Source organism: Uranotaenia lowii, chromosome 2, assembly GCF_029784155.1.
Source record: "Uranotaenia lowii strain MFRU-FL chromosome 2, ASM2978415v1, whole genome shotgun sequence".
NCBI classification, from domain to species: Eukaryota; Metazoa; Arthropoda; class Insecta; order Diptera; family Culicidae; genus Uranotaenia; species Uranotaenia lowii.
Window position 1 is genome coordinate 50425306 of NC_073692.1, and position 25627 is coordinate 50450932.

Consider the following 25627-nt stretch of genomic DNA (forward strand, 5'->3'; position numbering starts at 1 on the left):
AAATAGATTAACTTTGGCTCTTTTGCATAACATACCTGCCAGCTCAGGGGGTCGTTGGATGGATGATACATACATACATACATACATACATACATACTAATGAGTCATTCAAACCCTTACCTTAAACAACAATTTTTTTGCTAATTCCAGAGCTCTTAAGGCTATGGGACAGATGATTTCTGATGAACGACAAAACTTTTTTGTTTTTGTTTCGATTATAGTCGTTTTACCATCTTTTATGGCATTCGCGACTTTTATCAACGTTGCAGTTGGCGAACAGTTATTGAAAAACTTATCCGGTACAACTGTGTTCGATGTTTACTCTTGGGCTCGAACTCGCGGACATCGTCTTAGGTAGCAACTAACTTGTCAACAGATCTATATCACACCCTTACGACAAAACTTATGAAATACCCTATTTTAAACAAATTCCAGCGTTCAATTCCATTACAATGTCTGCTCGTAGCAAGGTCCCGGGTATATCAAAGTATGTATTTGCTGGTTATTTTGTATAAAATATAATGATTTGCCAAAATTCTGCTCCTGTGAAAAAAACAACAATTTTCAAAACGAAAACATTGGTTTTCGCTGTTTTTAAAAGCCTAAAATGAGTAATCTTTATTACAATACGATTTTGCCAATTTCTTTCAAACCTTGATAATTGGGTCGAAACAGCTGTGTCCTCTAAATTGAAGGAGGAGGATGTATAGCCACCTAGAATACAGATTAGACGAACTATAAGTTTGAAAAAACTGATCAACTGATACCAAGAAAAAGGAGAATTTTTTCTTACGAAAAAAAAGGTTAAATATTTTATTTCAAATTTTTTCATGAATTATCATAACATTACCTTCATAGAAAGTATTTAGATCAAAATAGTTTTTGAGATACACGCATTCGTAACTGTCCCATTTCTAAAAGAACTAAGCTTTAAGCACCCCTCTTTTCTACAGAATTACGTATTTTCTTGAATAAATTTTCATAAGGAACAGTTTTGTACTTCGTATAGTATTAATTTTTCAGCAAAAAGGCAATCTTTTTCTACACTTAAAATAATTATAAAAAAACCAACGTGATTTTCAAGTTCTCAGGGCGAAAAAAAAAACACCATTGATCGGGGCACAATGAGCATTTTCTGCCGTAGAACCTAGCAGCGAATTCAACTCGATGAAGTCAACTGAATTATAGAGCTACAGCTTGATTAGTTCACATTTTTATAAACTGTAAAAAATGGGGTTTTCGTGACACTAAAAAGATAACACGGGTGTTCAGGTTAATAGCCAGAATAGAAGTGACTGTATTATTCTTATTTCATACAAAGCTTCAGGTTTCTCTCAGAGAATGTCTCTTCATGATATTCATCTCTTTTCGATAGGGTTGTTCAATTTACCGAAAGCGCTTACACGCTAAATCTGGTTATATCAACTTCTCCATCCATTAAGCAAAAACAATATGTTAAACAAAACTTATCCAACAATATCGAAAGCATGTCTTCGAACATGCATTAGCAAAGGAATAACTTTAAAAAAAACACTTCTTGGAAAAGATAAAAATTGAAACTAATCCATCTTAGTAATATTCAAAATCCGATTTTCGACGCTTCTTCAAAATCCTGGCTGATCTTCTGACTACCGGTATTAATGAGTCAATGCCTTCCGTGTTGTCCATTTGCTCAGCGTTGTTGTATATGAACGACTCTGCCGGAAAACCATAAAAATCAGAACTGGTATCAGAAGCAAACTGGTCCATTTCATCATTCTCCTCCCTTCTTCTTTTTGAGTTATGCGATCCATGTTCAGGTGACAATGTGTTGATTTCTTCGTTGATGACAAAATTTACTGTTGCTCTTCGTTGAATCTTGGGGGCCAATTTCAATTGCCGCCTATGCGCCAAAATAATTCTTCCGTTGAATATGACCTGTGAAATAGTATTTGAAACCTTTTTTAAAAATTTTACAGGAATCCATTTCTGAAACTCTGTTTTGTTATTGTTTTTATAATAAAGGACGTTTCCTTTAGTAAGATTATCAAAAGGATCTGGATCTGGTTCTACCTTGTTTTCTTTAGGCGGAAGGCTTGGTAAAAGATTATCATTGTCTGATTCTTTTAAATGTGCTTTAAAGTTACATTTGGGGTTTAATAAATCAATTAATCCTTTCGGTCTATACCCCAGTAAACGTTCTGCCGGAAATTCTCCTTCATTGCCAACGCAGGTGTTTCTATAATTGAACAAAAAGTAAGCAATTTGCTCATCGGTATCTAGTTTTCTAATCCGGTGATCCAAAAGAAACTTCTTCAAAACATCTTTAATAAGACGCACCATTCTCTCCGCTTGCCCGTTGCTTTCTGGGTGATAGGGAGGACTTTTCATCACCAGGACTCCTTGCTGTTGGAAAAATCTTACAAATTCATGCGAGTTAAATGGTGGCCCACCATCGGTTACCAAGACATCTGGAAGACCGAATCTGGCAAATATATTCATGAATATTTTCAAAACTTTTTTACAATCTGTTCCTGTTTTCATATATTCTAGCTCAATCCACTTACTGTAGCTGTCAACAATTATCAAATACACTTTTTTATCCAAATGAAAAAAATCAGCATGAATTCTGCTGAAGGGCTTTGTTGTTGGAATCCATTGGGAATAGTTAGCAGGTTTACTTACGACATTTGATTCAGTGCATAAATGACATGATTTAACAAATTCTTCAACATCTCTGTTCATACCGAACCAATAAACTGTCCTACGAGCTAATTGCTTGAGCTTGCTTATTCCCAAATGATTGGAATGAAGCATTTTAAGCACTGGTTGCCTTAAACAGGATGGAATTATCACCCTATCCTGAAACAACAAACATCCTTCAACTTGTTCTAACTCCTGATGAGCAGAATACACATTTTTAAATTGTTTTTCCAACCGTTTTGGCCAACCTTTTTCCAAGTATTCTAATATTTTGGAAGTAAAACTATCCCTTTTAGTTTCCCGAGCAATTTGTTTGTAGTCCAAAGGAAATTCTTCAGTAAAATTTAAATTCTTTACAAAAACTTTGTCCAATTCTTTAGGGACCTCTTGATCTTCTGGGAATCTGGAGCAAAAATCAGCATTTCCCATTTTAGCTGATGGTCTATAGTATATTTCATAATCGTAAATAGCAAGTTCCAATAAGTATCTCTGTAGCCTTGTTACCGAAATTGCATTCTTACCCTGCTTACCCAATATACCTATCAAAGGTTTATGGTCAGTGAATATAGTGAACTTTTGACCATACAAATATTTATGATATTTTTTAACTGTACTAACTATGGCTAAAGCCTCTAAGTGCAGAATTGGATATTTCTTTTGAGCTGCGTTTAAAGTAAATGATGTGAAACTTATTGGTTTTTCCTCACCTTCAACTACATGAGATATTACACCTCCAAGACCATATGTACAGGCATCCGTAACAACAACAATTGGTTTAGCAGGATCAAAATATTCCAATAAACTCGGCTTTAACAATAATTGTTTACAAAATTGGAAAACTGTTTCACAATCACCATCCCATTTATATGGAGTATCTTTTTTTAGTAAAGTATATAATCGGTGTAATTTTGAAGATAAGTTTGGTATAAATTTAGAATAAAATGTTAGAAGACCTAGAAAAGCTTTCAGTTCAGAGACATTGCTAGGAGATTTTGCTTCCCGAATAGTTTTAACCTTTTCAGGACAAGGTAGTAATCCTTTGTCTGTTAGAATATGTCCAAGATATGGTAACTGTTTTACAAAAAACTTGCATTTCTTTTTACTAACTTTTATATTTGCCTTAGAAAGTCTCTCTAAGACCAAAAAAAGTTTGCTTTTGCAGTCTTCTAAGTTTTTACCCGAAATTAATAGGTCATCCAAATAACAACATACAAAATCCAATCCTAGCAAGATTTGATCCATCACCTTTTGAAAAATCGAAGCTGAAGATGCTGCTCCTTGAGGCAATCTGTTGTATGAGTACAGTCCCTTTATAGTATTTATAATCATAAACTTTCTTGATTTTTGAGAAAGCTCCAATTGAGTATATGCTCCTGCCAAATCCAGTGAACAAAATATTTTTGATCCGGCAAGTTTTGCAAAAATGTCCTGAGCTAGGGGTAACGGGTAAGTATTCGGTACAATAACTTTGTTTATAGACACTTTACAATCTATCACTAGCCTTATTTCCTGGTCTTTCTTTATAACAACCACAACTGGTGAAGCCCATTCACTAACCTCAACCGGAGTAATTATATTATCTTTTTCTAGTTCCTGTAGATGATCCAAAACTTTGTTACGCAATCGTAAGGGAACTTCATACGCTTTTTTGAAAATAGGAGTCGTATCTTTCAAAACCAAATCGCCTTTAAAACCCACGATAGGCTTGGACATGTCCTTATCGAATACCCTAGGAAACTTACTTATTATTTCCTGCACAATTTTCTCCTCTTTTATCGAATTGACGTTCAACCTCGGTGCAGATGATTTGGCAAAAAGGTTTCTCCAGCCGTCGCAGAACACATCCAGCCATGTTCGACCCATCAAAGGCACAAAATCATTACAGCATCTTAACACCACCAGGTCAACGTGTTGATTAATCCCGTTCAGCTCCACGTAAACATTCAGCTTCCCCAAAACATTAAGTTTCTTCCCATCAATAACCACTAGACGCATATGGCAGGGTGTTAACTCATGATTCTTAAAAATTTTATAGAAAATATTTTCCGAAATTACACTCTCGGCCGAACCACAGTCTATTTCCATTGTTAAAAGATGTTTATCAACCAAAGCTTCGATGTAGCAAGGTCTATTAATCTTATTAATCGAAGATATCATAAGACAAGACGCCTCATCACTATCCGAACTTGAACTCAGATCAATTTTGAGACGTTTGAATAATCCTGAAGTTGACGGTTGCGGATCAGATGAATCAATATACTTAACAGCTGATGAGTTTGAATGTTGATTTTCATATGATTGATACGATCTTGGGCTACGACGGTTAAGACGATAGCAATATTCACGGGTATGTCCTTTTTTATTACAAAAGGAACATTCAAAAACAGGTTTATTTCTGTGGTATCTATTCCTGGTATCAAAACGAACAACCCGATCTCTGCTATTACTCCTGCTACGACTTCTAAAATTTCTTCTCATTTGAAATTTATCCTCTCGTCGGCCCAAACGCGCAACTACACTCAATCTGTTTTCATCATTATTCAACTTACGCATCTTTTCAATTGTTTGTTCATTACTAATTAACATCTTTTCGGCTTTACTTGAAGTTAAATTCTCCTCGCTAAACATTCTACTTTGCAGTTGCTTATCATAAGCTCCAATTACTAGCATGTCACGAATAAAACGATCTTTCATCGCACCGAAATTGCAATCTTCGGCCGCTTGCTTGATTGAAAGAATAAAATCGATCGCTTTTTCGTCTGATCTTTGCCGTCTTGTCCAAAATTCACTGCTAACTAATAACTCAGAGTCTGTTTTATCATAATACTTTTGTAATTCATCAATAATTTCTTTATACGTCAAAGCTTTAATATCTCTTCCCGGAAAAAGAGACTTCACTCTAGAATAAACTTCTGTTCCGCAGACTGCGAGAAAAGAAGTTTTATACTTCGCCTCTGCGTAATTATTATGAATGAACAACCATTCGAGTTGTTCCACATATTGGCTAAACGAAATAGATCCGGGAATAAAAGGTTCGGTTGTCGTTGAGAGTGCCATAACGCTAGACAAAATATTGCCTTTCGTTAAGAGAAATAAATAAATTCAATAAAAAAAATAAAATTATAAATAAATAAATTAACAAAAAATTAAAAATATTGAAGAACAAAAAAAAACACAAAAAAGAACGAACACAAAAAATAAAAGAAAAAAAAATAAAATTAAATTAAAATGATGTTTAATATATACCAATAAATATCGCAAAAAAAGTCAATTGTAATAAAATATAAATTCAATAAAAAATCATACCTGACGAAAAAGTTGACTAGCCTCCACGGACAAAAGCAAAATTAAACCGCTCAACACCAAACAATTTTCAGCAGCTCAACCTGAATCCTTTTCGTCTCAGTCAGCAAACACCGCCCAGTACCGGTGCCTTCACCCTATAGCGTTATCCGAATTTCACCACTAACACTCAATGTGGGTCAGATGTGGGGAATAAGCACTCAGATGAGTCGGGTCGTGAGTGTTTCGCACTTAGAGCTTCCAAATTTAGTTATATGATCCAGGCGCTCCAGCCATAAAAAAAAACTTCTCCGCAGAACTGCTGGATAAAATCCTCTCCGGTTATAGCTAGCCAAAGCAAAATGGCGGTTCCAGCTCACTTCAACAAAGCACTTGATGAGCTTACCAAAAAAAAAAGCAAATGGCGTTTCTACAATCGAAACCTCGTGTTTCCACAATGGACACCTCGTTTTTCGCCTATTTTATCAACTTCTATATCGTTAATGTCTTTGTTCAAAAGAAATCACTTTCAAGCGGGCTTAAAATGGAAAGAATCCGTATTCAATTTACAACAAAATCACTTTCAAAGCCGTACCCACTTGTCGAGAAATGCAATCACCAATCGTACCGTCTTTATAAAAAACCGTAAAATTCACTTTTTAGAAAAAAGGAAATTACTTCGTCAAAAAAAAAAACACGATTTGTGATAAAATTCACTTGGAAAAAATAAAATTTCATCCAAGTCGCCACTTTTATAAACTGTAAAAAATGGGGTTTTCGTGACACTAAAAAGATAACACGGGTGTTCAGGTTAATAGCCAGAATAGAAGTGACTGTATTATTCTTATTTCATACAAAGCTTCAGGTTTCTCTCAGAGAATGTCTCTTCATGATATTCATCTCTTTTCGATAGGGTTGTTCAATTTACCGAAAGCGCTTACACGCTAAATCTGGTTATATCACACATCTGACGATTTAGCCTAGGGGTAAGGTGTCGGAGAGGTAATCAGAAGACTTGAGTGTTCGATTCTTGGTCGAGGCGATTTTTTTTTTCTCATTTACCATTCATGATCGATTATTTTGATCTTTGCATTATAAGGCTAGTAGCATCATCCGCCAAACAAAGCACCAGTGAATTGATTGTATTCTAAAACAGACATTATCTTGCTACTGCTTTGTTTGATGGATATACAACTCACCTTAGTGTAAAATTTAAGTGTGTATGTAAGTATGAATGATAAATGAAAAGTATCGCGTCGTTTAGGAATCGAACTCGAGTCCTCTGATTATCTCTCTGACACCTTCCCAATAGCTACTACGGCAGAAAACGCTCATCGTTCCTCGATTGATGGTGCTTATACTGCCCCAAGGGAGGGTTCTAAGCAGTGTTCCGAATATCACTCATTTTCAATGAATGTTTTTGATTGCCCTTCGCACCTGAACGTACAGCGGTCGGGTTTCGTTATTGATTGTTACTCGACCTACCCGATCATCGATCGTTCAATTCATCGCTAAAATACAGATCACCTCGCACGATGCTTGCTGTCAAAACAGTGCAGCACCATCATCAAATTGGAATCTCACCAATGCGCAATGCATATGGCGAATCTTGTTGGTCTTCGATCAGGAGTGAATGGATCAGGCAGTGAGTGAGTGATACATGAAGCCGATCATTAGCGTATTTTGTTTGATTTGATATACAACAAATTAATAAATTTATTTGTTGTTATAACGTTTTTTAACATCAGTATGATTAAAATAAAATTGTAGTTGTGTTTGTGAGGGAAAGATGTTCACTTTCGCCGTGTTTTTCAATTTTTACAAGTTCTTTTATTAAACTGTCGTCCGTCACGTTAAAATTACTGAGAATTTATGGTGTTTCTCACAATTGTTTGATTTTTCTCGTTCTGCAAAAAATAATTTTGAATTTCATATAATTCAGGCAGATACTGAGTGAGCTACATTCAGAATGGATCAGTTTGTATCTCAATCATCTCCGATATGCGATGTTTGCTAAACCGATTATTCTGAATGATGCGACTCGGTTTGCATAGCTGATAGGAGCGCTGATCGAGATTGCATACCAGCCAGGCGAAGCAGTTGCGAGAGGCGCTATCCCATTATACAATCAGAATGTTTCCAACAGGAAACGCATCCTGAGTGTTTGTTTTGATTGATATTCGGAACACTGGTTCTAAGTATACCCCTACAGTGATTGATTCTCAGCTTTCGGCAAAAAAATTTAAAATGCATTTTTAAGCGTTTTTATCTAATTTTTTAAGTTTCAGCAAGTTAGGAAATAGACTTTCTAAGTGTCTGAACACGTAACAATGATGTAGCTCACGTATTATAGCAGAGATGTTTTCTATGGTTAAATAAGCATCCTCCTTAAGGTGGCCATTATGTCCTTATTTCCCCTATTTCAGCGCTAATGGAATGTAATGACACCATTATACTCAATATACTCAAAATCCAGTGCAAAGTTGAATTTAAGTGCAAGAAAATCTGAGAAATTGCGAAATGACAAAAAGTTTGAAAAACAGCTATACTTTTGAAAATTCGTCAAAAATTCTGTGTTTTGTATTTTGAAAATCTAAAGATGTGAAAATGTGGCAAATTACGTAAACTTTTGAATTCTCCTTTTTGCAAAATATATCTGGTATGACTCAAACAACTTTGACGGTTCATTGATTGAAAAGTGCGGTGTGTAAACCACTTCTTTACATTTTTTGTGGTCATGATTTTAAAAATAAATCAAAAAAATATATCTTTATGTACAACGTATATATATACTAATTTCAGCTTTCTTGTGCAGAAAGTGAAACTTTTTTTGTGAGCATTCCCTAGCTGATCTGCAGTCTTTTTTTTCCGAAGCAAGTTTATTCGGATTTATTTTCTTAGACTTTGAATAACGGAAAACTAAAGTGTTGTAGGGGAATTATGAGGTTTCCAAATTATAAATTTTGTAAAAATCGGTTGGGAGTTTTTTCCTAGGCTTTTAGGGTGCGTCCATAAAAAGTAATGATGCAAAATTACAAGAATTCATTGAGGCTCTCCGAAGATTTTTTTTATTTTTATGCAGGCGAATAAAGTTAGAAGCCGCCCAACTTCCAATAATGTCATAGAGACACTCATTAGGGTTAAGTATCGCAGCGACAATGTAATTACTTCACTAGAACCTATATGAAATTGCCTTCCTTGTAAATAAACTTTTATTTCAAAAAATCATGCAATATACTCAAAACCCAGATGTAAGTTGGATTTTGATGTTTTTATGAACTGATTTAATGCAGTTTGGTCAAAAGTTCATCAGATTTCTGTGAATTTGAAGGCAAAAAAAAATAAGAATTTTAGAGTCCCGCCCGGATACTGCTGAAAAAAATTTGGCAACCTTACCATAAACTAAGATGCGTTTTAATAGTTTGCAATGATAAAGTTCATATACAGAGATTACACTCTGTGGGTCGTTAGATAATTCGGAATCAGAAAGTGGACCTGAACATAAGAAAACGAGCGCTGGAAGTTAGAAGTAAGAACAGAGACTCAAGAGTGGCTCCAGAGAGCGTTTCGGTTAAATACCCTAAAAATCAGCAAAGGAAATCCGCTAAATCGAATTTTAAACGTTGATGTCAAATAACTTAAAAATGCATAAAACATCGAGATCTATAGTTATTTCGAAAAAAAATGGTGGTTAAAAATCGGCTTTCTAAGTCTTTTTTTCCGGAACTGATAGCTTCGTATGGAATGTTTCAGAGTTGCCTTATAAAATAAAACACAAATCGCTTCAAACGACATGTTAACCGTTCGAATGTTTATAAGGCATCTTAAACATAATTTTCCCCTAGTGTGATCCAATCATGTTTCTTTAAAATTGTTCCAACAAAGCCAAACAAAATTGAACGAATGCAATTTCAATGACTAATAACATCGAGTAGTAAACAAAATTTAAAAAATACAAAAATTACAAAAATGACCAGAAGTCAAAATATGTATGACAAAAATTAAAAATCACAAAATCGAAAGAAAACATTAATTTAATTTTGTCGTTTTTTCTCAAACTCCCAGAAATTCGATTCATCCTAATTATTTTTTTTAGATAACCCCAGATCTGGACGTATTGTGCATTTTCTATGTAGTTACTTCGCATAAAAATAATCCAAATTTGAGATACCTCAGAATAAATTCCAATTGAGCTGAAATTATGCAGAGGTCAGTTTCTTGGGCCAATCTTCAAATATGACCTGTTTTCGATATTTGATGATGAAGTAAAAAACGCCCGAAATCTCGAAAGATCATTACTTTTCGTTATCGAAGCTCAAAAACAAAACAGTGCTGCTTTTGGCTTGTTGTAGAAAGCAAAATTGGTCTTTGCATAAAAATTTACACTCGAGTATCGCGTGCACATTTCGCGATTCCATGACGTCAAGTTGAACGAAGTAGTGAATATGATTTTTGCGCGTTTCTTAGATCGCGATCTGTCTATCAAAGTATACAGGTGTCCATCTTATATCTAAAGGCCGCCCTTCATTATCCACACATTTTGTGCAAAATATAGAGAACATCATAAAATAGAGAGAAAAAGTGGAAAGTTTGAACAAACCCAACAAAAATATCGATCCGGACCGATCTCTCGCATCAACTTATTTGGGCACATGTTTGCCATCATGCCCTTAAAGATCCAAGTAGTACGACGTGAAAATATCGCATCGAAGTTTCTTCATTGGAAAGAATTTGTTTCGGATAGTCTAGAACTCATGCGAAAAGACCAAGTGTAAATTTTTATTAAACGGTATATCGTTTCAATTTTTTATTTATGATATTTTTCCTTTCTTTTTTTCGATTCCACTTTAAAAAAAAGAGAACATTTTTTCACTTATACAATCTTTTTTTCTTCTTCATGTTCCTGCTTTAATTGTGTTTTTCTTTCTTTCTTTTATACAAATGAGGGGTTAGCTAATGTTTTTTTTTTTGCTGCTTGTGTAAGGTAAGTGCTTGTTTTCCATTTTTTTTGCAATATTTACTGCTGTTTGTTCCGATTTATCGTACACATAAGTTTTCGTTTAAGTTTTTTGCTTTGATCTTTTTTGCTGCTGATTTTTTTTTGTCTTGTGTGTGTTGCCTTAATAGCGTGCCGAACCGAAATCTTTTTTTTTCATTTGCCTAATTTATACGTTCGTTTGTAATTTTCTTTTTTCACCGTTCGAAAATTCTCCTCAAATATAATTGTAGCTAAATTTCCGGATTTTTTAATTCTTTACTTCTTGCAACCTTTGTCCAATACATACACATATACAACCTAGCGCAGGACAAAACAATTGTTGGAACACGTACGACTGTTAAACACCCCATTGATTGGGTCTGTTGTGTGTGTGTGTGTTTGTCTCATCAATATTGGAAGTTAGATGTTCGATGTTGCTCGGTTTTGGATTGTTTTGCGTTTGAAACTCAAAAACAATTCTTTTTTTTTTACTTTGAAGACTTGCATTGCTTTTCGGAAAAATATACGTTCGATATCCATTTTCTTTTTTTTTAACTGAATGGATTTGTCTTACGTTCATTTAACTTTCTATTCACAAAACGGACAAAAGGTGGGGAAGCTTTCAACACCTTCGGCTAAACAAGGTTTGAAGGGAAGTTAAACTAACTAAAGGAGGTTTTACTTAGTATTTAGTATAAAATTGCGGGCGAAGGATGATGAATTGGGGGGTTGGACAAATTAACTACTTTACAAATAAATTATGATTCGCTTGGCTGCTGTCGGTTTTTTTTTCTAAACTAAATGCTTGACTTGTCATGAGTCTGTCTGGGGTTAAGAGCTCAGCCGGCCGCTCGGATTCGGAGCATTTCGGATCACTCTTGTTTGCATTCTTGCTTTTATATGGTAGTTGCTTCTGTACAGATTTATCAGTTAGTGGTTGCCGGGAGGGAGTCGATCAAACTTAAAAAAAACTGAACTCATTCCCGGATGGCAATCGTCGTTACTTTCTTGTGTTCTATTTTTTTTTTAAACTATTGTTATTGGTTGTTGTTGTTGCGTTCACAAAAATGTGGAGGAAGATGAATTTATTTTCAAACTATGTTTCACGAGCATGATATATTAAATTATGTCCTATTGCTGCGCTGATGCGGAGAAAACTGATTAGGAATCTTTACACTTTTTCTTTACTTAAACTAAACTAGCTCAATGGTTTCCTTCTAATCCTTTATATCCTCTGCTGTGTGTCTATACAATAAACGAATTCTTCGGTTTCTTAATAGTTAATCGTAGCGAAATGTTTTACCTATGTATAGTTTAATAATTTTCCTCTGATGAATTTTGTCCGGTTTTTTTCTTTTATTAAAATAAAATTTAACTTACATAATCGTTAGACCTAGCAAAAAGATTTCTTCCTTCTTCATCTCAATCTCGCTTTCACTTTTCTATTCTTTGCCATGCATTCTCTTACAGTTTAATAATTTCTTAATGTTTATCCAACGAATGCGTTTGGTGCTGTTTGTTCGAAATATTTGAATTTTTCGTTTGCGATTTTTTTTTTTGTAAACGTCTGTGATGATATAGCTTTTGCTTTCTGAGAAATAAAATCGGAATCGTAATTGAATACTTTTTTTACAAAATTATCCACACAGCTGTTCGAAGCATTCGTTTCTGCATTGAAGAATTTGAAAATTTTGTTTCCGTAAAATGTACCACTTTCTAGTCGATGTTTCTTCGAAGAAACTTTTCTTCGCCAGATTCGTCCCTTTTCACTTGCCTAGATACTTCGCTAAATTTTCTGCGGGGGATAAACAATTTTTCGTAAAATATTACTAAAAATGAAAAAACCATACATCGAAAACTATTCATTGAGAACGAACATATTTTTTTGTTCACAAACATCTATTGCTGCTTGGTAGAAGTGGATATGAGCACGCGCGGACAGAATTGGTTCTTAAACAAAACAAGTACCTATTCGTAGGACGACCTAGTCGGTGTAACAGTCGACAGCTCAATCACGGCACATTTCATTTGTTGCTTGTCTTGCCTTTTTTCTCGTTTAATCTAATCAATTGCCTATCTAGTGGCGTTCGTTGAATTTGCGTTCATTTTTGCGTTTCTTTCTGTTTCTAAGCTTTCCAACTGAATGTCGTCTAATCAGGTCATTTGGCAGATCTCTCCAGATTTAATAAGATTGTTAGGAAATCTACGCGAATTATTTAAATGTTAGCTTCCAAGGAGATGTTGATAAAATGTTTGATTTCCTCCGTTTTTTTTTTCTTCAGTGGAATGGTGACGACATCTATTGAGCGTGACTTTGTGTTTTGGGGGGTGTAAGTTGGTAATTATAATATAAAAAAGTTTTCTCATCTCATTTACATTTACACGCGTCTCTGCGTCCTTCCTCCTACATATTTACAGCTGATCATTGATGTAGCCGCCGAAACCGCTGCCCAGCCCACCGACCGTGGTCGTCAGGCCGTTCCCATTGGTAAAGCCAGTCACCAATCCGCTAATGCTACTACTGCTGCTGCTGTTGCCGCCACTATTAACCCCGGTAGCCGACGACGTTACTCCGTGGCCACTGCTGATCCCGCCTCCACCGGAACCACCTCCTCCTCCTCCTCCGCCCCCACCATGATAGGCCGCGGCCGCCGTCGACTGGTTATAGCTATTATAACCGTAGTACAGCAAATTTCATTCGAACGGAGTGTTGAACATGTGAATGTTCAGATCTTCGAAGGAGGTCGCATTGCTCTGGTCCAGCATCTGCAGCATCTCGGACAGTTCGTGACCCTGGCCCGGGTGGTGCTGCCCCGGATGATGGTGGCCCGGATGGTGCACCTGATGGTGGTGATGGGCTGCGGCTGCTGCTGCCGCGTGGTGTGCCGCATGGTGCGGATGATGCTGTGCAGGATGATGGCCACCGTGATGTTGCTGCAGGTGCGGATGATGCTGCTGATGCTGTTGCATGTGCTCCGGCGGGATGTCCTGGGGTGCACTGTTGCTACTACTGCTGCTGCCGCCGGCTCCAGGGGCAGCCCCGCTACTACTGCTCGTTTGCATCGGTTCCGGTGCCGCTGGATGGTGCGCCTGCCAGCCGCTCCAAATGCCTGCAAGGAAAGAGAAGAAATGGTCATGGTCATAAACTCGTTATAAACGTGGAGCTGCTTATAGTTATGTACATAAATCTAAGTGATCTGGAAGGACGTCAAAAGATACGATCGGATCCTGGAAACAACGTGAATATCAATGGCAGAATCCTCGACCTCATGTTTTTGAATAGACCAGATCTTGCAGAAATAGTAAACCCGCTACACGCCATTTTAAACACCGGTCGACATCATCAACCTTCAATTTTATTGATTGACAATACTTATGAAGAGATTATCGACACAGATCGCCCCGATACTTGTAGCTCAGATTTTATGCCCGATTGTGTGATAGATTCGTTAGCCGAAAAAAATTGGCACTCTGCGTTTGCCAATCTGGAATCCAGATTCTGGATCGATAGTACACTTCCTACCTTTTATGATCAACTTTGGAGTATACTGCGTGTAGAGTGTCCGTCCCGGGATTTTCCGGGCGGGAATTCCCGGAAATTTTAAAAATTCGGGAATTCCCGATTCCCGGGAATTGTAGTTTCATTCCCGGGAATTCCCGACATGTATGACATTATTTCTCTGGAAAAGCCTGAAAGTCTCCGTAATCATTCTTATCGTTTTTTTGAAAATGTAGTCATACAAAACTCATTGAGAATGTGCCGATTCCTGTGGCAGTAGACATTTTGCAGCCATTTGGTGCAATTATTTTATTCAAATAGATTATTTTAAAAAGATTATATGTATTTCCACGCCATATTCATTGAACGAAAACCCACAACAGTTCGAAAAATATATCAAAATTCGGGTAGATTGTGTTTTCTTGGAACAAACAAATAAACACATATTTTTTTTTACCAACCCCTAGTTGCATGGATGAATTCTTAATTTGACTTATTCAGATTATTTTATAGTTCGTTAGACTGTTTTTAATTTTTCATTGTTGAAAACAGTTTGATCAATTTGATTAAAAATAAGATAAAAAAAAAACATTGTGAAGTGTTCATTTTGAACAAATTATGGGCTCGTATGCATGAAAGGTTCGATAATCTATGTATATTTGAATCGAAGTGCATATATTTTATATGAGTTTAAATATTTCCCGGGATCCCGGGAATTCCTGGGAAATAGGCCACCACATTCCCCGATTCCCGGGAATGAGAAAATGGCCGGGAAATGGACACTCTCTGCGTGAGAATACCCCTCCTAGACGACCAAACTGAAATAAGCCATTCAAGCTCCCTTGGTGGAACTCTAAACTACGAAGAAGCCGTAATTCAGTTCACAAAGCCCTGAAAGGTTACTTCAAGGAGAAATCTGATCAAAACGAACTGATCTTATCTCGTTTAGAAGTCAAGTACTCAGCCCTGCGAAATACTGCCTTTAAACGATACATATGAAACATCGAAAGCAACGTTAAGCAAGATCTAGCAAGAGATAGCTTTTGGAAGTTCATGAACAGCCGCCGCCTTAAAAATACGGTCCCATCTTCTGTATCGTTTCATAGATGCACCTCGAGCAGTATCAGAGAATCAGCTGATTTTTTCAGCCGCGTAAATATATAGCTCGTCAACTTCTGACTGTGTTGATGCCTATTTTGGAAATCTGCCAAACTATGTCGTCAGACTACCGCAACCTCTATTTTCCGATCAGGAGGTGCTAAACGTTCTCAGTATGATCGATCCATCGAAAGGTTCAGATCCAGATGGAATTCCTTCGTCGTTGGTTTCGAGAATAGCTGTTTCTCTTGCAACACCGCATTGTTTAATTTTCAACCGATTCTCAGTTCAGAAGGAGTTTTTCCTAGCCGTCGGAAAATTGCTTCAATTTCTCCAATTCATAAGTCTGGAATGCTCATCGTGTGGAGAACTACAGGCTGATTTCAATCCTCTACTGTTTTTCAAAAATGCTTGAAGTTTTGATCTACGAAAGGAGGCTCTATTCAGCAGCTTCATCGTTACTTGCCGAGGTCCCGCACGTGTTTATCCGGAAAAGATCGACGTTGACCAACTTGATGTGCTATGCCAGTGAATTGCAAGCAGCAACTGAAAAAAACTGCAGGTGGACTCAATAAATATATGTCGACTTTGCCAAAATGAGCAACCAACTGGTTGCATTCCTACCTATTACATCGATATAGCTTTATAAATATTCGTGGAATTCATTCTTCTGTTTTCGATATGTCGTCTGGTGTTCCACAGGGAAGTCACTTAGGACCGCCTCTCTTTGTGATTTTCATAAACGACCTAGCAACTTTCCTTCAATCGCCAAAACTGTTCGCAGGTGATTTGAAAATCCACAGGATCATAGACTAGAGAGCGGACTGTGTTGTGCTTCAGGAAGACATCAATAGACTGCTCGCATGGTGTGGAAAACATGGGATGGAAGTAAACTTCGATAAGTGAATGTGTATCAGCTTTTTTAGAACCAGAACCTCCTTGGTCTTCGAATACGCTTTTGGTGGCAATTTGCTTGAAAGAGTTGTCACCATCAAGGATCAAGGAGAAACCTTCGATCAGAAGTTCTCGTTTAATCAGCATATCGCGACTAAACCCTTAGGTATGTTTGGTTTCCTGCGTCGAAATACTTTGAGCTTTAAGGACCCATGGGCTCTCAAGACAGTGTTCTGCTCTTTAGTGCGAAGTGTCTTGGAACATGCGGCATCAGTTTGGGCATCCTACCACTCTGTTCATATCGTACGAATTGAAAGAATTCAGAAAAAAAATCTTCCGGGATGCTGGCCAGACTAATCAAGGCGAGACGATGGATGGAACGCAGTGCTGTGTGCGGATCTCGGGTGAATTGTTGAGTTCATTCAATTCAGTTCGACAAAGCGATGGTCTGTCCTGCATGATGTTTAACGTGGCGCTAGAATATGTTATTGGACGAGCGGTGGGCGAAATGCGGGGCACGATTTTCAACAGATCCATTCAACTTATCTGCTTTGCCGATGACTTTGAGATCTTCTTTTCGAGCTTTAAACCACAGTGCTACGGTCTGAAACAAGCCTCCAGGGCATGGAATTCCAAGCTGCAAGTAGGGTTTCCAGCGCTGCAAGCGGATCCATCCACGGAAAAGCCTGTTACGTGCTGGTGTATGTTGACGACTTCGTAGTAGTTAGCGAGGAAATGGAGCTTTGCGAAACTTTGATTAAGCTTTGAAGAAGTAATTCGAGCTAAGTGAGCTTGGAGACGTGCACTACTATCTTGGAATTGTGGTTCAGCGAGACGAGAAAGGCGATTTCTTCGTGAACCAGCGGCAGTACATCGATCAATCATTCGAGAGACGGGTAAGGCGGATGCCAAGAAATCAAAAATTCCGTTGAATTTGGGATATATCAAGCAGGAAAGGAAGGAGGCGCCGTTGTCCGAAAATCAAGCGTACCGGAAGGTAATTGGTCAACTTTTTTACCTTTCAGTTAACATCCGACCGGACATATCAGCATCGGTGTCCATTCTGAGTCGCCATACCAGCTGCCCCACGCAAGGAGATTGGAACGAGGTCAAAAGGGTAATCCGCTACCTGTAAGGAACCAGCCACTATCGTCTTCGATTGGGCAGAGTTGGAGATAGGTCCGGACTGATAGGATATGCTGACTCGGATTGGGCGAAGAACATTGAAGACCGGAAATCCAACAGTGGTCTTCAAGTTTAAGCTGGAGCTGCAAGAAGCAAACGTGCGTTTCCTTACCCACAACGGAGGCCGAATTCATCGCATTATCCGTCACAGGAAGCAACTAGTTACAATTAACGAGGACAATAGGAGTTGTCTCAATATGCAGGATACCGAAAAGTTCAGCAATCGGCAGCAAATATCACAATAATACCTGAAACAGAAGAAGGTGATCGACGTCGTCTATTGCCCGACTGAAGACATGGTAGCAATCGACGCTGGATTAGAATCAACCGATCGAGGAGGAGTAGGTATAGGAAACTAATCACATTGATCAAGATACTCCTATGTCATTAGCTCTGTCTGTTGAGTGTGTAATGCTCACTGAAAACAACACAGATTGGCAACAGTGCCAGAAAAACGGTGATTGTTATTTTTTCAACCAAAAGTGCTTACTCGTGTGCGAACTTCCGACAAATCAAGTTTAATAAAGTTCTCCTCTATTAATTGTTAATTATCGCGTTTTGTGTTTCATTTCCGCTGAAAGTTAAACCGCTAATAGGTTATGGGCCCAGCGTAAAATTGTGTAACGTGATATTGTGAATATTCCGAGGACATTTAGATCGTATTTTCTACCGGTGATATTTATGTTTTGGTTAGACTTTTGGTGCATTTTTCAAGATAAAAATGGCGGACACAAAAGTGCTCATGGACAAACTAAATGAGGAGAATTACGATGTGTAGTGTTTTAAAATGTAGCTGCTGCTGCGGAAGGAACATCTGTTCGGGATAGTGCAAAATCCGAAGCCGGAGAGAGCTGATGGGGCGTGGGAGCTGAAAGACAGAAAAGCCCGTGCTATGATCGGTTTGGCTGTAGAAGACTGCCAGCTCGTGCACATTATCCGCAAGAGCACCGCGAAGGAAATGTGGAATTCTCTGAAGGGCATCCACGCACAATCGTCGCTGTCCACGGCTCTCCACGTCCTGCGGAAATTGTGTTCATTGCGACTATCGGAAGAGGGATATTTGCCAGAACATCTGAATGAGATGACAGCGATTCAGAATCGATTGGAAGTGATGGAAGAAGGGCTCAAGGATCGAGTATTTATTGCGCTTATTTTGTCGAGCCTTCCGCCATCGTATGGCAGCTAAATAAATGTCATTGAGAATCGTTCGGAAAACGAATTAACGGTTGAATTTATTAATTGTAAATTACGCGATGAGTGGCGGAGGCGGCAAGAGTGCAATGGTGGTGTAAGCGAACAGGCTTTGGTGATCGGCGAAAAATCCAAGTGGGCTCCAGGGAAGATGTTTGTGTGTTATTTCTGCAAACGAGATGGGCATTTCCGACGTGACTGTGCGGAATTCAGAAAGTCATTCCTCTCTGCTGGATGGCGGGGATCCTACGAAGAAACTGGAAGTGTATCTTGCCGATGAAAAACGGGTTTTGTCCCGAGGTGCTAGAAAAGCAAAACTGGCGTTAATGACGGAAAATGGGGCGAAATTGATTGTGAGCCTGAAGCAAGTGTACCATGTTCCCAAACTGGCGGGAATCTTCTCTCGGTGGGCAAAATTTGTGACTTTTGTTACACCGTTCTTTTTGAGAAAGACGGATGTATAGTATTGAAGGCAGTGCTGCAAATTTTCTGAAAGCACGAATGATATTGACTGTGATTTTCTATCAGTGTAAAAAGCTTGAACTGAAATGAACGGAATAGAAAAGTCAACGAATATAAAAGCTTCTGATCGGCTCGGTCATCTTCGTGCCTACGGCAAGCTTTGCGAGTATGTCTATCAGTCAGTAGAAAGCTTACTCGTAAACCCGAACTAACTTGTTTCACTCGACTGCTACGAAAGCGTCTTTCGCTTAGGCGTTTCTGTCACTCACTGCATACGATCAGTGAATGTAGCTTTAGCATTCAATCAGTGTCAGCGAAAGTTGCTGATAATTTCAGTAGGCATTTGATTTTGCCATTTTCAAAAATTGTAAAATGGAATTCTAAAAGAAAACACGATTGGAAATTCGCTAAGACTATACGATTATTCAGAGGGGACGGGAAGAGAGATGAATATAAATTTCTTGATGACGACATGGCGAATATCTGACAAATATGACATAAATTTGACAATTGTGGTCAAAAAATGACAAAATTTTGACAAAATGTAATAAATATGGTGAAAAATTACAAAATTATGACAATATTTAGTATGACCAAAATCTGACAAATATGACAAAAGTATGGCCTAAATATGACAATAAAATTAACTATAAAATGACAAAAAATAACAAAAACATGACAAAAATCTGACAGATTAGATAAAAATTTGGCAAATGTGATAAAAATACGACAAAAAATATGAAAAATATTACAAAAATAAAGCGAAATTTTAACAATACAATAACAAAACATGACAAAAAAAATTACAAAATTATGACTAAAATCTGACAAATATGACAAAATGATGTCAAAATTAAGACAGAAATATGACTTCGATTTAACAATAAAATGACAAAAATTCGACAAACCTTAGCCAAAAATATAACAAATATGTTAAAAATAAGACAAAATGATGCCATAAGTCTGATAAATATGACAAAATCATTACAAAAAATTAACAATAAAATGAAAAAAAAAACTTGACAAATTTGGTAAAAAATGACAACAATCTGAAAGATTTGACAATTGTTATATTTTTATCACTGTATCATAATTTTATATAGTTTGACGACATTTTTGTCCCTTCAATTTAATTTTTTTTTTGTTATTTTAATTATAAATTTATTGTTATATATTCGTCATATTTTTACCACGCTTGTCTTATTTTTGAGTTTTTTTTTGCCAATATTTCGTCATATTTTTGTTATATTTGTCACACTTTTGTCAGTTGTTATATTTTTCCAAAATTTTGTCATTTTTGTTAAAAAAAATTGTCATATTTCTATCACATTTGTCATATTTTCGACAGAGTTGCTTTGGTTTTTTCTATTATATTGTAAAATTTAAGTCATGTTTGTCAGATTTTTGTACTTTTTTTTTGTCATAATTTTGTCATACTTTACCACATTTGTCATGTTTTGTAATTTTATTGCCAAATTTTTGTCATATTTGTGTCTTAATTTTGTTACATGTTGTCGTAATTTTGTCCCCCACATTCGTCCCACACGCTCCCTCGCCAGCGTTCTTCTCGCCAATCCGAACACTTATTTCCCAACCTTCCCACCTCTAAAGACTATCACGTTTTTTCCTTATCAAAATCCTTAAAAATAGGAATCTCAGCAGTAATAATTCAATTTCCGCAAGTCTAGTGCATCGAACAAGCTTTGTCACCATTCAACTAAACTTAATGATAATCGAATCGAGCTTTTTTCACTTTCAGCAATGTTTGCTTGATACTGAAAATGAAGATTGGATAATCTCATGAACCTGCAAAGAGCCTGAATGTATACTGAGCTCCGATGTTGCCGATTCGTGAATGAGTATGCAGAGTGCTTTCGGGATTGAGCTTTCTGTTCATTATCTGATGAATGCGGATGGAAATGAACTGAGCGTACACTGCAGTAAATTCAGTTGAAAATTGAAAGCTGAAAATGATTATTTGCAGCACTGATTGAAGGATCGAGAGGTGATGTTCGAAGGAAAAAGGCAGGGTGGTCTGTACGAGCTGAAGGAATTCCCGTAGAGGGCGTAGTAGGCGGATTCAGGTAATATAGATTTGTACGAGCTCTTTTGGCATCGAAGGCTCGTCTGTCGTATAAAGGATGCTGTGAGGGAAAGGAAAATACTTGGAGATAATGGATGGAAATACCACTAAGCTAATTCCGATCCTGCTACTGAGGAGGAGATGGCTTCAGATGTTTTGACGGAGTTGGTTGGTCCAAACAAGGTCCAGAAATGGGTCTTGTTGGAGTTCGTGACCATTAAGGAGGAGTGTTGAGTGTGTAATGCTCACTGAAAACAACACAGATTGGCGATAGTCGAGTCACTCGATTCCAGGAATCGCTTCAGGTGATGAAAATCACTTCGGATGAACTTTGGGAATGGACCTCTTTTACTTCACTTACATCGACTATCGGAATAAGGTGACTAGCGTTCCGTGATGGTATAGATGACTCGACAATCGTCACTTCACGGGCGGCGCAGGATAAGGGCCAACGACTTTCAAGAGCTTCAAGACCTAAAACCCTCTAAAAAACCTATCCGGGACCCATTGGTCCGCTGACGGCAGTAATTGGGTAACCGATAACGCCAAACAGGCTGCAATATGTGGTAATTGGAGAAGGGTCCCATTTCCCTACACAAGAGTAATGATTATTTTACAATTTTATGGCAGGATTTCAACCCACTTGAACTTATTTATTCCTGTGCGTAAAACAATTAGATCTCTCAGATAGCCCAAGTAAAGGGATCTTCTTCTGTAGCTGCGATCTGCCAAAGTTTGGAGCTATGGTGGATAAGGTCGTCAGTGAGTTTAGGAGTTACGAGACCACTGGTTATAGACGAGAATTTCAACGCGTGAACCTGTAAAGATTCGTCACATTAAGTAGCTAGCAAGTCTGTCCTTTCCAATGCCTTAAGCGCTATATACCTAACAGGTTATCAAGTGGAAAGGAGCAGAAGCGGAATCGACAGTTGCATTTAGAAGAGCCAGCACCGATAGAAGGACAATAAGCAACTAGAAAAACAAGTTATACAAGATTGTCTCAGGCCAGCCAAGGAAAGCTTTTTGTCGTGCGAAACCGAAAGATGGTCATCAGGGCGACAATTGCAATCCGATGCGTGTTGTTCAAGGGGAGCTGTCCTAGCATCGGGAAGAGCTGCCGCATTCAGTTATGGGATTTCGACTGTCAAGCAGCTTGGCCGGGGGGTTGTTTGCCGGTGGTTTGAAACAAGTACATGTTTTTTCCCTCCGTTGTTTTCCTAATGCCGCCCTACATGCACAGCATTGACGAAGTGGATCACTTCCTTCACTTATATTCTCGCTGGCTGCCATGCGTTTGGCCGGTGATTGTTTCTATCCTCGGTTACCTTGTGATTGGATAGGGAGGGACGTGAAAACTTGTTTATTTTGATTCTTTCAGTGATACGCAATGCTGTTACACAGGGAGGAAAACTCCTGCGCTCACCAATCGTATCATTGCCAATCGCGTTCAAATCTTATGTCAAAGACGTTAAAATATCGAGAAATCATAGTTGAAATAAAGGCTGAATGTTTGGTGTACCAAAGTCGGATATCCACCAACATACTGGTCTTTTTTTTTTTTTTTTGTTTCGATTATAGTCGTTTTACCATCTTTATGGCATTCGCGACTTTATCAACGTTACAGTTGGCGGATCGTTATTGAAAAAACTTATCCGGTACAACTGTGTTCGATGTTTACTCTTGGGCTCGAACTCGCGGACATCGGCTCAGGAGACAACAGACTTGCCAACTGAGCTATATCACAAGCCCGACATACTGGTCGATATGTCTACTGGATACAGCTGGTAAGCTGTTTTAAGAGTTGCACATCTGAGAATGTAGGAAAACTTCCTGATTTTCTGTTCGATTTCCGGTTGTCATCCTGGATGCGTAGATCGGCTCCAACAGCGTTTGTGTGGCATTGTAAGGGTTTGGGTATATATCTGTAATTGATGAAAAGCTTCTTCCACAATCGACAGCTACTGTATATGCACAGCGAGTTTGGTGTTGCTTGTGGCCCCGGACGACAACCGCAGTAAATGCGCGAGAACAACTGGTCAATGATTTGTTCTCCTGGATTTTGATTGATACAAAAATGTCTGAGGCGGCACCAGACCACAAACAATGTAGCATGACTTCAACACCAGCTTCTGAGAAGAGATAACTGCAACTCGTAGAGTGGCTTTTGATGCCGATTGGATCATTTGAGTTGGTGTAGGATGACATCTCCTTCCGGAAACATTCCATTCTAGAGATGTACCGAATATTCGGTCGGCCGAATATTCGGCGCCGAATACCGCCGAAAAACCGTTAAGCCGAATATTCGGCTCACCGAATAGTTGAGCTAAGTATTCGGCCGAATAGGCCGAATATCTACTATCGACTTGTAAATTTTTCAAATAATTTTGGATAATTTATAAAATATCCAAAAGTAATGTTGTAAAAGCTACACAATCATTAAAAACTTATGGTTTCAGCAAAACATCTAAGGTGTATCCGCGTATCTTTCACTGTGGATCGTACAGGAGAATGCTGGACGGTATCGCTTTAAACTTTGATTATAGTTGATTTCAGATTTTCAGGATATATTCAGGCTTGCCCATAAATCCAGTAAAGAATTCAGATAAGTCAAATCTGGCCGAGATGTCCATATATTGTTTAAAACTTCCCGAGTTTCGCTCGGTTTTATTCAGATTGTTTGCTAAATCAAATAAAAAACTCAAATTCCACTACTTAAAAAATATCTCATTATCATTATCATCATCATCATCATCAGATAATATCATCTGGTTGGAAATAATCGACTAAAATACATGAGGGCATCAATATGGAAGAAATAGAAAGCATTGAAATAATCGCTTAAGTTTTTCTCATTAAAAACTCAATAGAATATTCGACCGAATAGTTGAAAAGGTCAATATTCGGTATTCGGCCGTTCGCCGAATACCACTATTCGGTACATCTCTATTCCATTCATTACCTAACTTCAGCATGTGTTGTGACAGGTGTGAGTCTAGGATGAGTGTCTCTCTTCTATCGATATACGATGGACAGAAGATCGAACCTTGGGTCGTCAAGGTGAGTGGTTTGAGCTCATATTGGGCGTGACTTCGTTTATGAGTACTGTCATGAAGCACACTAGCGCGAATATGACTACCAGAGTACAACGTAACCGGAATTCATGATGGCACCAAAGTTTAGAAGGTCAAAGGTCAGTGCTGGAGTATGGATAAACATGGGTATGGCACGTATCGTCCCATTGTACCTAGAGTAATAAACTAGACTAGTTCACTAACACAAAATATTTGTTAAAAAAACTGTTATTATCAAATTCAACAATCGACATCAAGACAAACCCCACAACCTTTTATTCAATTAAATATAACAATCATGGAAATGGTCACAAGCAGTATTATTATAAAAAGCATAGGCGTCAGAACGTCGCAGTCCCACAGCTCTTCCTCGATCAGGGTGCTTCGAGTGAAATCCATCGGACCAAACGTTCCGTCATTGAACATTTGAACGGGTGCTGGAGGTGGAGGGGGTCCAATCGAAGGCGGTCCAGGATACTCGATCAGCTTCGAGCATTGATCGCACCCAGAATGATTACAATTGGTGCAGTACAAATTGCCCTGACAGAGATAGCACTGGCCACAGTTGGCACCACTGCACTGCCGACAGGCCGAAACCGGCTGCACCTGGTAAAATCTACAACTGGAAGAGCAACCCCCAGCACTTGACCCGGGAATCGGAAAGGATGACGTCGAGGGATCGCTTCGAGGGGCTTGATTGTTGTGGACAGTTTTGAGACGGCACTTACCGGGTTGTCCGGCGGACGGTGTATAAGTTGAGGGTTGCCGCGATCCGGTCGCACTAAGCTGCGTGTACGTGGGCCCCGTTGGCGATCTGTTTGGACTGAGCTCGCTGTACTGGTAACCTTCGGTAACGGGTTGAGGCTGGGGAGTGAGAGTATTGCGTTAAAAAGTTGTAAAGATTTTGATTCGAGTTTTGTCTAACCTGTCGTAACGACCATGCGGTCGCTGCCGGCGTTGGCGAGGTGTTGTTAGTTTTGGGAATATGACCTAGGGAACCGGAAGCACCGGGCGTACCGGGGGAACCATATCTGTAAAAAGTTAAGACAAGATATCCGTTAAATTTATATTCTTTAAATAAAGCGAAGTGAGTTCAACTTACTGAATAGGAGAGGGCGTTGGATTATAGCTATATTGCACCGAGTTGTGCGCACTGTCCGGTCGCTGGATCGACGCGTTGGCGGCCGCGGCCGTGGCGGCTA

The 25627-nt window shown here is 38.3% G+C and overlaps 1 protein-coding gene and 1 long non-coding RNA gene across 2 annotated transcripts in view; both read right to left on the minus strand.

Moving 5' to 3' along the window:
* Nucleotides 1–1647: 1647 nt before the first annotated feature.
* Nucleotides 1648–4659, minus strand: LOC129745356 (uncharacterized). Its single transcript, XR_008737121.1, has 2 exons — nucleotides 4425–4659; nucleotides 1648–1917 (listed from the first exon to the last, which is right to left on the minus strand). It is a non-coding gene; the product is annotated as an uncharacterized LOC129745356 (long non-coding RNA).
* A 6103-nt stretch (nucleotides 4660–10762) lies between these two features.
* Nucleotides 10763–25627, minus strand: part of LOC129741375 (aryl hydrocarbon receptor nuclear translocator homolog) — a 23237-nt gene continuing 8372 nt past the window's right edge. Inside the window, exons 2-5 of the mRNA XM_055733100.1 lie at nucleotides 25528–25624; nucleotides 25351–25456; nucleotides 25154–25289; nucleotides 10763–14052 (exon numbers count right to left, since the gene is read on the minus strand). Of these exons, the coding sequence (XP_055589075.1) occupies nucleotides 13637–14052; nucleotides 25154–25289; nucleotides 25351–25456; nucleotides 25528–25624 (755 nt within the window). The 3' untranslated portion in view covers nucleotides 10763–13636. The remainder of the gene's footprint in view (nucleotides 14053–25153; nucleotides 25290–25350; nucleotides 25457–25527; nucleotides 25625–25627) is intronic.